At 55.1% G+C, this 13,539-nt stretch overlaps 1 protein-coding gene and 1 long non-coding RNA gene across 2 annotated transcripts in view; one reads left to right on the top strand and one right to left on the bottom strand.

The window, feature by feature from the left end:
- Nucleotides 1-5,173: 5,173 nt before the first annotated feature.
- On the bottom strand, nucleotides 5,174-6,977 carry LOC121820472 (uncharacterized). Its single transcript, XR_006061028.2, has 2 exons — nucleotides 6,865-6,977; nucleotides 5,174-6,214 (listed from the first exon to the last, which is right to left on the bottom strand). It is a non-coding gene; the product is annotated as an uncharacterized LOC121820472 (long non-coding RNA).
- Nucleotides 6,978-7,171: 194 nt separating this feature from the next.
- The window catches only part of RAB20 (RAB20, member RAS oncogene family), a 30,006-nt gene continuing 23,638 nt past the window's right edge, over nucleotides 7,172-13,539 (top strand). The window contains exon 1 of the mRNA XM_004012238.5: nucleotides 7,172-7,593. Within this exon, the coding sequence (XP_004012287.1) occupies nucleotides 7,422-7,593 (172 nt within the window). The 5' untranslated portion in view covers nucleotides 7,172-7,421. The remainder of the gene's footprint in view (nucleotides 7,594-13,539) is intronic.

Genomic DNA, 13,539 nt, shown 5'->3' with positions numbered 1-13,539 from the left:
GAGTGAAGGCAGCCCGAGTGTCAGCCGAGAGGGGGGGCGTCAGACTTGAGCTGCTTGGACTCACTTGGGGGGCTTGGGAGAACCCCAGGTCTGGGCCATCCAGCGTTTCCGGGTCAGTGGGGGTGGGCTGGGATCGGAGATTTCCCGCGTCTAGGTGCCCGGTGCTTTGGGGCCTGGTCCGAGGGTCACCCATCCTGTTATCAGCTCCCAGGACCCGCCTAGGACTGCAGGGGACAGCCAGATGCTAAGGACCCCAGGCCAGGAGGAGAGGAGGAGAGGGGTCCCAGGCCCAGGAGCGCCGGTAACCGTCTGTTCAGAGAGAAGACGGACTTCCCTGTCTGAGCAGAGAGGGAGGTGCGGTGGGAACTAGGGGACCGCTGAGCTTAGGACACTGACGCACACATCTGCACTCACACCCACAAGCTCATACACACCTGCACTCACACACCTACAGCCACACGTGAATTCACACACCCACAACTGCATACATGCCTGCACCCACACCTGAATTCATACTCACACCCACTCGTGCGTGTAAGGTATAGTTCGGGCCAAGGCAGAAAGAGGAAAGAAGACCTCAACAGATGTTCAGTTCAGTTCAGTCGCTCAGTCGCGTCCGACTCTTTGCGACCCCATGAATCGCAGCACGCCAGGCCTCCCTGTCCATCACCAACTCTCGGAGTTCACTCAGACTCACATCCATCGAGTCTGTGATGCCATCCAGCCATCTCATCCTCTGTCGTCCCCTTTTCCTCCTGCCCCCAATCCCTCCCAGCATCAGAGTCTTTTCCAATGAGTCAACTCTTGGCATGAGGTGGCCAAAGTACTGGAGCTTCAGCTTTAGCATCATTCCTTCCAAAGAAATCCCAGGGCTGATCAGGCAAGGAGGGGCGACAGTCAGCCATACGACCAGGCTGAGTGCGGAGAGGGGTCAGGGAGGCTCCATATTTGTAGGGAGGCTTGTGGAAGCGATAAGGGAAACGTTAATCAGGCGGGATGTTTTGGGTATTCTTTAGTTGAGATGGCATTTGTAGTTGGGCAGGGGGTGGTAAGTCTTCTGGGCAGGTGTAGGGTGGAAGGTTCCTGGACAGGGAGTGATAAGTCCCAGATAGATGCAACTGGCCTGGAGCACCGGGGCGGGGCCTAAAGTTCCGTTCTGTTTTCTCTGAAGTTAGATGATTCAGCAAGGGCCTTTGAGACTGTTGTTTTCTTTTCTAGGCCCGAAAGACTCCTTCAGTGTGTACACCCCTGCACCCACACGCACACCTGAATTCACACTCACACCTACAGCCACACGTGCACTCACACGCAGACCTGAATTCACACTCACACTCACTCCCACACCTATGGAAGGCCACGGCCCCAGGGGAGCAGAGGCTGAGAGCTGACCGAGGAGGCTGGAGCCCAAGCGCAGGGCTCCCCTCCAGGCCCTCTTTCCTCGTCCCGAGGGCCCTTCAAAGTGCCCCTGGGGGCCGCATCCTCCGTGACGACCAGGAGGGCAAGCCCGAGACCAAGCCGACCTGTCCCACAAGCGAGGAGAGGGAGACAGCACAGCCCTGCATCTAGACCTGGGCCCACGAGGAGCAGGGTGGCAGGGACGGAGCTGGCCCAGGGCTCCTGCCAACGGCAGCACCAAGATGCCCTCGGGCTGGGCGGGGCCGGCCTTGGTCTCGGCATCTCGGGCTGAAAGTCTGCTGTTGAAGCTGCTCAGCCTGTGGTGCTTGTCACAGCAGATCAGGCAAACCTACACCAGGGAAAGGAAGCCAGCAACTTGCCCCCAAGGAACCTGCCGTCTTTGGGAAAAGAAATGCAAAGACCGGCGTCCCAGACTGAGAGACGCTGCAACCAGGGCCGGGACAGGACAGATGATCCGCAGTTTGGGGTTGACCTATGCGATTGCCCAGGTTCGGGTTTAGCTGACTAGAGGTGGAGAGAATGGAATGACTTGGAAGAAACAGTGCCAGTGGGCGCCGTAGTGTGGATTCTGGGCCAGTTGTGTGGTCCAGGGCAGGAATAACCCTGAGAGTTCCCTGAAGCGTGTGTGACAGAGAACAGGAATAACAGAGCCTACGCAGAGGGTGGAAGATGGGCAGAGGGCACAGAAGACAGAGTCTGGGACCTCCCCTTGGCAGCGAATGGCACCCCATGCTTTTTATTTGAGAAGATTTTCTTTTTGTCAGAAATCTCCCATTTGGGGATTCAGTATTGATTTTACTCCCATTTCTACAAAATTCCGTTCCATTTGCTCCTTTCAGTTTTAGGATAATTTTTACAGTAAGTGGGATGAGCTGATGGAAGGCATCCATGTTGAGCTAGATGAAAATATGTTCTGAAATCTCAGAAGCCGTCGTCTCGGCAGTTTGCGGATATAAGCTGCCACCTCATGGCAGCTTTAGGTGTATTGTTTTACTTCTGTCAAGCATTTGAAGGAGTTTTCAATGCTCTTGACTAGGGCCCCCTCCTCCCAATCTGGGTGCAGGTATTTCCGCCTAATCGTCTTTCTGTAGGTTTGCTTCCCCAGCAGCCCTGCAGAGGGGTCCAGAGGCACTGACCCCCTGGCCTGGAATGTCGGGGGGCGGGCGCAAGGCTTCCAGAAGGTGCAGGCCATCAAGTTGACTTGTGGGGAGTGAAGCCGATGAAGGGAATTTTAAGAGAAGAGTAGACCCTTCAGGGTGGGGCTGGGATGGTGTCAGAAAATGAAAAGTGAAACAGACTCGATGAGTACCTGCTATTTCCCGTCCAAGCTGGGGTAAGGTTGGTGTCCCCAAGGGCCTGTTTCATCCTGTTGACTGTGTGTGGGGTGATGCTGGCCGAAGGGGTCCTATGGAGGAGGTGCTAAGGGGCCTGACATTCACGGTGCACCCTCTGGGTAGAGGCTCACAAGCCGTAATACTGAGAGGGGCAGGGCCACACGCATTCACCAAATGAGGAAACCGAAGCGCCGGACAGTTGGGAACATTTGCCCCGAGTCGCTTCCTGAAAAAGCAGCCAGTCTGGACTGCAAATCTAGCTCTTCTCAAGCTCTTTCGTTTCACTCAGCTCACATCAGGCCTTTAGCAGGAAATTTAGTGGGTCAGATGGATACTGAAATGGCCAAAAACGAGGCAGGAGAAGTTGGTAGATTTGGTTACATACAAATAAAAAAAATACTTGCATGTTAAAAAAGGGCTTCCCTTGTGGCTCAGCTGGGAAAGAATCCGCCTGCAATGCAGGAGACCTGGGTTTGATCCCTGGGTTGGAAAGAACCCGTAGAGAAAGGCAACCCACTCCAGTATTCTGGCCTGGAGAATCTCATGGACTATACAGTCCGTGGGGGTCACAGAGAGTTGGACACAGCTGAGCGACTTTCACATGCACGTTAAAAAAAACCCACCATAAACAGGCTGACATAGTTTTACACACAAATACATACATGTAAGCTTTTCTATATGCAGGTGTGTGCATATGTGAGCGCCAAGTCGCTTCATTTGTGTCCGACTCTTTGCGATGCTATGGACGCTATGGACTGCCCGCCAGGCTCCTCTGTCCATGGGATTCTGTAGGCCAGAATGCTGGAGTGGGTTGCCGTGCCCTTCTCCAGGGGATCCAGGAGATTGAGCCCAAGACTCACCTGGGGAAGCCCATATCTGCACATGTCGTAGAAGTTTATAAATTACGTATGCTTTGTATTTATATTTGAAACATTTATATACGATCTGCACACGACCGCTGCTCCGCTCCCTGTTCTGCGCTCTCCGGAAGCCCAGCAGGCAGACCACTGCCTCCGGGGCTTTGCAGTCACTGTGGTCTGTACTGGAACCTTTTTTTCCTCTTTATTGTATTTTTAAAATTAGAGTATAATTTGCTTTCCAATGTTGTGTTAGTTTCTGCTGCACAACAGCGTGAATCAGCTGTGTGTACACCTACGTCCCCTCCCTCTCGAGCCTCGCCCCCACCCCCACGTCATCGCAGAGCAGCAGGCTGAGCTCCTGTCCAGTGGCCTCCCACTGGCCGTCCGTGTCACACATGGTGTGTGTCTGTCAGCCCTGCTCTCTTGGTGCATTCCACCCTCTCCTGCCCCCGCGTCCACAAACCCGGTCTCTGTCTGGGTCTCCCGATGTGTGACTGCAGATGCTTGTTTAACCCCTGACCTCATTCTCCAGAAACTTCGTCCCTGCGAGCATCCTGTTCATGACTGTGCCCTCTGCATCCATCCCCAGGCCTTGCTCCCTCTCCCCCTGCTCTGTTTTTCTCCACCAAACATTTCATCACCATCGAGGACACTCTGTATTTTGCCTGTTTATTTTGTTGGCTGTCTTCCTCACTACTCCAGCCTTAGGTCAGGGCTCAGAGCTTAGTTCCTACCCACTGAACAAAAACACGTAGAGAGGCAGGGGCTTTTTGTTTGCTTGTTTAAGAAAAGAGGAAAGTAGTTTAAAAGGGAGAATTGTCCCACAACAAAGTACCTATAAACTCCCAAGACACTTTGCAAACCATCAGAAGCAAACACGCTATGACCCCTTCTGCTGTAACCGTGGACAGTCCCAGAACTCACATGGCATCTCATTAAAGAGGAGCTTCCTAGTTTTCTGGGCCTTGGGCACCCTTCATCTGAGCAATTGGAAAAAGAATTACCCTGTTAGGCCAGTGGCTTAAGTGCAGGCAGAACAAACATTGTACTTGGCAGGAGAGTAGCTAGTCTAAACAGACTTTTAACCTTTTAACTTCTTCCTCAGTCAAGCTTCCCAAAGGAAAGAGGCAGCTGGCAGTCTTTAAGGCATTTTTTTTTTAAAGGGGTGGTTGAAATTTGATATGGAGACATTCTCCTGGTTAAATTTAGTTTTTCAAAGTGCTGGACAGTTAAAAAAATTTTTTAAACAAACTTTCTGAGTGAATTCTATGTTCCAGGTAGAATTCTATATGTTGTGTGTGTGTGTGTGTTTGCGCGCTTAGTCATGTCTGACTCTTCGAAACCTCGTGGACTATAGCCCACCAGGTTCCTCTGTCCATGGGATTCTCACTGGAGCAGGTTGCCATTTCCTCTTCCAGGGGATCTTTCCAACCCAAAGATTGAAACCTGGTCTCCTGGGTCTCCTGCACTGGCAGACAGATTCCTTTTCCACTGTGCCACTGGAACCATCCCTGCTCCTCAAAACCGGCTCAAAAAACATCAGTGTTTCAAATGGAGACAGCATTCAGCAAACCAACAAATTTATTTAAACACACACTGAGTTGGGACTGCCTTCCAGTTGTAGGTACTGGGAAGAAGCCAGAGAAAGGAAACAAAAGACCCAGCCTCCACCTAGAAGGATGGGACGGGGCTCAGGTGGGAGGGAGTTCAAGAGGGAGGGGGTATATACATACATTCGGCTGAGTTAGCAACTGCACAGATGGCTGATTCGCCTGTTGTGCAGGAGAAACCAAAAGGACACTGTAAAGCAGTTATCCTCCAATTAAAGATAAAAAGCCCCACCTTCGGGGACTCCTGATCCCATGTCCATTGGATGAGGAAGCCGCCTGGAAGGTGTGGTGAGCTGGCAGGATGCAGAATTAGCTTACAAGATGCTCCCTGTCCTAGGGAAACATACACCACCAGAGGACCTGGGTGTGGAGCCCAGCTGGCGGTGATGTCTTCCTGGAACCCCTCCTGGCCTCACCAGGATGGTGAAGTCACCCACTGTGCCCTGACTCTAACCTTTCTTGAGCAGCTACTTCAGCCCACAGAGTGGTGAACGAAACAGACACAGTCCCTTGCTCCTGCAGCTTACTTCCCAGAGAGGGAGACTGCATGGAAGGTCAGCAGTCTTATTCAGTACAGTGCAGCTGCTCAGTCATGTCTGACTCTGCGACCCCATGGACTGCAGCATGCCAGGCTTCCTTGTCCATCACCAATTCCTGGACCTTGCTCAAACTCATTCCACTGAGTCGGGGATGCCATTCAACCATCTCATCCTCTGTCGTCCCCTTCTCCACTTGCCTTCAATCTTTCCCAGCATCAGGGTCTTTTCCAATGAGTCAGTTCTTCCCATCACGTGGCCAGAGTACTGGAGTTTCAGCTTCAGCATCAGTCCTTCCAATAAATATTCAGGACTGATTTCCTTTAGGATGGGCTGACTGGATCTCCTTGCAGTCCAAGGGACTCTCAAGAGTCTTCTCCAACACAACAGTTCAACAGCACCAGTTCTTCGGTGCTCAGCTTTCTTTATTGTCCAACTCTCACATCCATATATGACTACTGGAAAAACCAAAGCTTTATTAGGGAGCGGTGGAAAGTAAGCAGTCAGGGCCACGGAGGGATGGGGGGCGGGAGAGCGACTCCAGAAATCGGGGGTGGGGCCCGCAGTGGGCAGTGACCGAGGGCAGAGTTCGGGCTTGCGGGGCAGGAGCCGGGCAAGGCCCGTGCTCGCAGGTGAGACGCCCTCACACCCCGCCTCCGGTCCGCTTCTCCGCGCCCCCGCCCCTCCTTCCGCAGAGAACCGGGACCCACGCGGCCTCAGCAAACACTGCCCCCGGTGTTCACACTGGAGAATCGCCGTCGTCTCCAGTAAAGACCCAATCAGCCCAACTGCCAAAGCCAGACGTCCACTCCGAAGTGAAGTGGCGACGGCGGTCCTCGTCTCGCTCTGATTTATAACAGCACAACCCGCTTCTCGCCAAAGTGAGCGAAAACGACACCCGCCAGCGCCCCAGCAGACAGGCGGAGGACCGGTCCTCGCGGACGGCCACGGCCACACCTGCGCCTGCGGAGGAGGAAGCCAGGTGCGGGGGGCCGGAGCCCGCCCCACGCCGGGACGCCTGGGTCAGCAGCCGGGCCGTGTCCCTGCACTGTGTCCACCCCGGGACTCGACTCTGAGTCCGCCAGCCTCCCCCACCTGGCGCCCTCACCTGCGCCCCTTCCACCTGCCCGGGTCTTCCGAGCGCCGCCCACTGGGGAAACGAGCGCGGGGCCGGCCGGAAGACACGTCCACCCGGCCTGGCGGGCGGCAGGTGGGCGCCCTGGGGGGCGGGGAGAGGGAGGAGCCAGCCCGGGGCGCCGGCGGTCAGGGGCGGGGCCAGACCCGGGGCGTGGCAGTCTGGGGGCGGGGCCAGACCCGGGGCGTGGTAGTCTGGGGCGGGGCCAGCCCGGGGCGTGGGCGGTCAGGGGGCGGGGTCAGCCCGGGGCGTGGGCGGTCGGGGGCGGGGCCGACCGCCCAGGACCAGGGACAGGCCGCCGCAGGCGGGACACCTAGGTGGGCGTCGGGCTGGGTCCCAGCTCCGGCCCAGCGCCGAGTCGCGCTTTCTCTTCCGCGTTCCCAGGCGTCCGGAAGGGAAGGTCCCCGCGAGTCCGCCTCTCCGCCAGTCCCTGGTCGGAGCAGCCTCGGGGCGTCCGGCGGCTGCAGCCGCGCACCGGGCGCACCGGCCAGGAGGGCGTGGGGGAGCGGAGGGGTGCCCCCTGCGGGAAGATGAGGAAGCCCGACGGGAAGATCGTGCTTTTGGGGGACATGAACGTGGGCAAGACGTCGCTGCTCCAGAGGTACATGGAGCGGCGCTTCCCGGACACGGTCAGCACGGTGGGCGGCGCCTTCTACCTGAAGCAGTGGCGCTCCTTCAACATCTCCATCTGGGACACTGCAGGTGAGGGCGGGGCTTCTCGAGGGAGAGAAGCGTCCCCCAGGGCAGGGTCTCCTGGAGCAGGGGCCGCCAGGCCGGGCGTCTGCTGCCCCACACTGGGTCCCTCCCTTGCTCTGCAGGTGACCCCTTCTGTATCAGGCCCCTCCTCACGGTGTACGGCCACCCTTGGCCCCTTTTTGTTCCTACTTGACCCCTCTGCTGGTTGGAAACCTGAGGATTCAGCCACTGGGTACATCTTAACAACATTCCAGGAAAGCACCCTGGGCCCCAAAGAGAGAACCTGCTGATCCCTGCTTATGGAGCACCCAGCCCAGCCAGCTGCTGGTAACTGGAGGCACTGAAGCCCTCCCACCAACAGGGTCTCAGTCGCTGTCCACAGCCACCTTAAGGGGTGAGCAGAGCTAATATAAACTGCCTCTCCCGACAAAAGAGAAAACCGAGGCCCTGAACCTTCCCTGAGGGCTTAGGTGGGAAGCAGAGCTCAGGTCCCCTCCCTCAGTGCCAGACGTGTCTGTATTTTCCACTTATCGTCGCCATCGGCAGGGCTCATGCGTGTTATGGGGCTTTGAAGTGATTTTCTGCAGAAGCATTTTGAAGATAGCCATTTGTTTGAGTAAATTCCAGGAGATAGTGGAGGACAGAGGAGCCTGGTGTGCTGCAATCTACTGGGTCACAAGGAGTTGGAGATGACTTAGCGACTGAACAACAATAATTATTTTAAGTATGTGTAGTATATTTGTGTTTTTTAGAAAGTAGAATACATCAGAGGATCTTGACTCAACCTTTCAGTTTGTTAACTCTGTGTAATCACACTGACATGAGAGTGTTACAATAGAATGTTTTCTTCCCCATGAAAAAGAATAAGATCCCACAAGTAAGTAAGCTGTAAATTAGTATGGTGCGTTTTCAACGGGCTTGACTTTTTAAAGCCTGAAACTTCAAGGTCTGACTTTTTAAATATCTGCACTTTAAAAAGTGACATTTATACTGGAAGTTCCTGTGCAGAATTTAAAAGTTGCCAACTTGGGTGCACCAGTCTGCTGAATAAGCAAGAATATAACTCATCTTCTATTTAAAACTGAATTAATGATGGCTGCTTTCCAACGTCTGCCCCTCCTCCCTCCCTCTTGCTTTCTCTTGGCTGTCTTTTTTGTTGTTAGGGTTGTTAACATCTTGACTAATTTATTTGCAAACGTGCTGTGAAACGCAGTGTCTCCCGGGTACAAGTGCACCTCCCTTGCTTTGCTCTCTGCCTCCAGGCTGCAGAGTGAAGTTCCTCTGAGATCCTTTCCTTAGATGACTCTCCAGCATTAAGCATTTGGTAGCGATGGAACCAGAGCTCTAGAAATCAGACCAAGTTAACATAACTCGTCTGTGTGTTCTGCACAGGCTGGTCCCGAGGGCCCTTTGGTTGGTTGACTGGACCTCACTGCTGCCTTGGTTTACACAGGGCTAGTTCAGGATCGGTGCTGAGGGACCCAAACCTAGACCCCTGCTCTGGTTGCCATTAGAAGCTTTTGCCACATGTGTGGTGTTTCTGGAACAGGAGCTGACCATTGGGTGTCAGGACAGGCATCTTGGCATTCAAGTTTTGAAGAAGTAATGCTGATCAGCCACTTTCTTCTTTGGTGCTGAGAACGTGTTGCAGCCAGAATCTTTTCTGTCCGAGGATTTTGAAATAAGGCTGATGAGATGTCCTCGGTGTCTGGTTGGGCTCCCGGGGGCAGCGACTCATTTCCTGGCTGCCTGGGAAACCCGCCTTCTTCCCAGAACCCCAAGTGTGACCTCAGCCGGGCCCCTGGGGCAGTGGAATGCTGGGATCTGTGGGCACATCTCTGACCTCCTGTGTACATTCAGGGCGCCCGGGGCTGGGAGTCAGCGGTCACACAGGCCACCTCTGTGCCTGTGGGGTTAGGGAGACTTGGAGGGAGAAGGCACATATGACCTTTTGCCTTTTAGGTAATCCTTGTTGGAAAATGCAGAAGTTGAACTTTTAGGGAACCCCCTCTTTTTTCCTCCTTTTGCCTTGCTCTTAAAGTTTCTTTCGACCCCACCCTGTCTTCTAAGTTGCTTTCATTTTAATTTGTGTAACTGAGGCAGAAGGGTGAGGACCAGCTAGAGGACACCCGGTCACACGGGGTGGGCGGGTGCTGAATAATGAAGCTGATAGGGAGGCGTCAGAGTTCCCATTCCACCCTGGCACGTCCTTCTGACAGCAGTGCCTGCTGGCATCCCGAGGCTGCCAGCGGAGGGGTGGGTGGGGCAGAGCGGGGAGAGGAGGTTTGCTGGCGGCTTATCAGTTGGCACGGGGCTCCTCTGGAGGGAGTGGCACCGTCGAGACGGGGCTGGAGCTGGTGGAGGTCCCGCAGGACCAGGCTTTGTCCAGGGTCGGCACTCGGTGGGCTCCAGCTCCAGCAGAGGGGAGAGGCAGACAAGGAGACGCATGATACCGTGTCGCATCGCAGCACTGTTCCGGAGAAAATGCAGCAGGACGATGGGACAGTGAGCAGTGAGCCCAGCAGACGCCGGGGCAGACGCCAGGGCAGACCCCACCAGAGCCCGGGGCTCACCCCCGCCAGAGCCTGGGACTGTGCCCCCTCGTTTAGCTCTCTTTCCTCCTTCCCCAGGCCTTGGGGCGGGTGATAGCTGACTCCTGTTTGAATGCATCTGAGGAGCTTTTCTGATGCAAATCCGCTTTTCTCCAGCTTCTAGCGACACACCCCGGTTTCCACCTGGGAGTCCCTGCAGTGCCCTGGACATCCAGGGCCTGCCTGTCGTCTGTTCGTGCAGACCGGGCTTCTCCAAGACGACCGGCTTTTCTCTTCCGTGTTCCCAACTTCCTTCTGCGCCCTGGCCAAATTGTTAACATCTGTATTTCTAACAGTCTGTTCAAAGGCAGGCTTCCCAGGCCGCTCTAGTGGTAAAGAACCCGTCTGCCAGTGCAGGAGATGTAGGAGACTTGGTTCGATCCCTGGGTCGGGAAGATCTCCTGGGGAGCAGGAGAGCGCAACCCACTCCAGTGTTGTTGCCTGGAGAATCTCACGACAGGGGAGCCAGGCGGGCTACAGTCCATGGGGTCTCAGAGTCGGACACGACTGAGGTGACTGAGCGCACGCGTTCAAGGCGACCTAGGCCCTTCCCGCCGCGTTCCCGAGTTCGCCCAGGCTCCGTGATTGCCCAGTTCCAAAGCCACGTCCACGTTCATTACAGAGGCGTCTGACTCCCAGGATCACTTTTGGTTTCCTGCGGCTGTTGTAGTGAATGACCACAGACTCAGTGGCTTAGAAGAGCAGGTGCGTCCCCGATGGCTCTCACTGCTTAGAATCCAGGTGTCAGGAGGGGTGTTCCTCTCTGAGGCTCCAGGAAGGACTGTCTTCCCTGACTGCCTGCCCCTGGAGCCCGCCTGCACCCACGACTTCCTCCTCCTCCGTCTTCTAGCCGGCACGTCTGGCGGGCCCCTTCTCTCCTCACGGCCCTTGAACCCTGTCTGTCACGCCCCTTCCCGTATCTGAAGGACCCTGTGATTACCCTGGGCATGTCCTGGTCCTCCAGGGGCGTCTCCTCATTTAGGGTCAGCCGATTGGCCATTTGGATTTGTACGTTTAATACGGCGAGTTCTCAGCCTCCGGGCCCGAAGACGTCTTGGTGGGCGCAGGGCGGGCGTTCTGCCCACGACAGCTGCTGACCACGCTTGTGACTGCAGGGCTGTGTCACCTCTCCCTGCGTTTTGCGTCCTCTAAGGGGGACAGCTGTAGTTGTTGCTGGGAATCCACCCGCTAATATGGGTCGTGTGCTCTGAGCAGTACTGGGAAGGAGGAAGCTTTGTGTTTTGCTAAACAAGCTTCTTCAAGCCCTGGGTGCTCACGACCACGATGGCCACCAGCAAGCCCGTCGCAGTGGGGCACGAGAGGCTTGGGTGGGTCACCAATAAATGGTTCTGCAGGAAGTGGAAAGCTCCAGGAAGCGGGGCTCTGGAGCAGTTGGGTTAAGGTCTTTCTCTTGAGGAGCTTAAGGGAACCCCGGGAAAGGATGCTGGAGTTCTGGCGTGTAAAGTCGTGGTGCCTGGAGGAGAGGATGTCCTTGCTCGCACCGTGAACTTAGAGAGGAGGTCTGGGCTCCTGTGCAGAACCAGGGCCTTAGTCCCGTGAACGGCCGTGCTGTCCCGGGGGGCCTGTGTGGGCGGCCCTGGGAGGCACACGAGTGCAGATGCCAGGTGAGGTGGACGGTCCATCCGAGGACTACGAGCCCCTCTCTAGGCAGCTGCTCCTGGATCGGGGAGTGGGGGGACGCCTTGTGGGAAGAGGGTGTCGTTTGGGCTGTGGACCCTGGAGATGCGCTGTTTTTGGTGGGGTGGGGGGTGGAGCTGCAGATCCCTGGTGCCTTGGCCCAGCCTGCGAGGACTGCGTGTTTAACCCCAAGAGGCTGGTGCAGAAGTGGGTAGACAGCCTGTGCGAACTGTATTTGCAGCCAGTGGGCGGAGGGCTCCGATTTTGGCTGCCTCTCTTGGTTTATGAGTGCGGCTGCTGAGTGGTTTTGAGGTCCTGATCCTGACCAGCAGGATGGGTGTGACAGGGATGGATGACCCCTCCTTTCTGCCGATTGGGGGGTGCTCACCTGGCCCTCGCTGTCATCCTACTTTGTGTTATGGGCACCCCCCCCCCCCCCACCCTGCCCCAGCATTTTACAGCAGTAGAGCTGACTGGCTGCGGCAGAGACTGTACAGCCCCGGAAAGCTCAAGTGTTCAGTCTGGGCCTTTAGTTTGCTGACTCCCGGTTTAGGTCCCATAAAAAGGAGAATACTTTTTAAAAAGTCTTTTCTGTAGCTGTTCTCTTGGCAAAACTCTGTTAGCCTTTGCCCTGCTTCATTTCGTTCTCTAAGGTCCGTCTAGTCAAGGCTGTGGTTTTTCCAGTGGTCATGTATGGATGTGAGAGTTGGACTATACAGAAAGCTGAGCGCTGAAGAATTGATGCTTTTGAACTGTGGTGTTGGAGAACACTCTTGAGAGTCTCTTGGACTGCAAAGAGATCCAACCAGTCCATCCTAAAGGAGATCAGTCCTGGGTGTCCATTGAAAGGACAGATGCTGAAGCTGAAACTCCTATACTTTGGCCACCTGATTCGAAGAGCTGACTCATTTGAAAAGACCCTGATGCTGGGAAAGATTGAGGGCAGGAGAAGAAGGGGACAACAGAGGATGAGATGGTTGGATGGCATCACCGACTCGATGGACATGAGTTTGAGCAATCTCTGGAAGATGGTGAAGGACAGAGAAGCCTGGTGTTGCTGCAGTCCATGGGGTCACAAAGAGTCAGACATGGCTGAGTGACCGAAGTAAACTTTCTATAGTTATAGAAACTCCCCAAAGAGTTTAGCATTTAGGAAAGAGTTCAGGAACTGAGGAGACCCCTGATTCAGTTAAACTGGACAAGCAGCTCTCAGATTTCCCTTGGGGGTCCACCTGGAGCTATACTGGGTGAGGGTGGGGCCTGGGTTTAAGATCAGCATGGGCTCCTACTGGGAAAAAGTTCTTGGAAATAAATCTTAGTTTAGATTTGGAATCTGGAAATTAAGCCTGTAAAGCCAGTGTTGTAGGTGGTCCACATCTTTGTGGGTGGTCCATGTCGGTGTGGGTGGCCCATGATTTTGTGAGTAGGTGAGCATCCTTGTGGGTTGTCCACACTTTGTGGGTGGCCCACGTCTTTGTGAGTAGGTCAGCTTCCTTGTGGGTGGTCCACACTTTGTGGGTGGCCCACACTTTGTGGGTGGCTCACGTCTTTGTGAGTAGGTCAGCATCCTTGTGGGTGGTCCACACTTTGTGGGTGGCCCACACCTTTGTGGGTGGCCCACATCTTTATAGATGTCCACACCTTTGTGGGTGGTCCATGTCTATGTGGGTGGCCCACGTCTTTGTGAGTAGGTCAGCATCCTTGTGGGTGGTCCACACTTTGT

The sequence above is a fragment of the Ovis aries genome, chromosome 10, assembly GCF_016772045.2.
Source record: "Ovis aries strain OAR_USU_Benz2616 breed Rambouillet chromosome 10, ARS-UI_Ramb_v3.0, whole genome shotgun sequence".
NCBI classification, from domain to species: Eukaryota; Metazoa; Chordata; class Mammalia; order Artiodactyla; family Bovidae; genus Ovis; species Ovis aries.
Note: the sequence above shows the minus strand (reverse complement) of the source record. Positions and strands in the feature narration are given on the sequence as shown.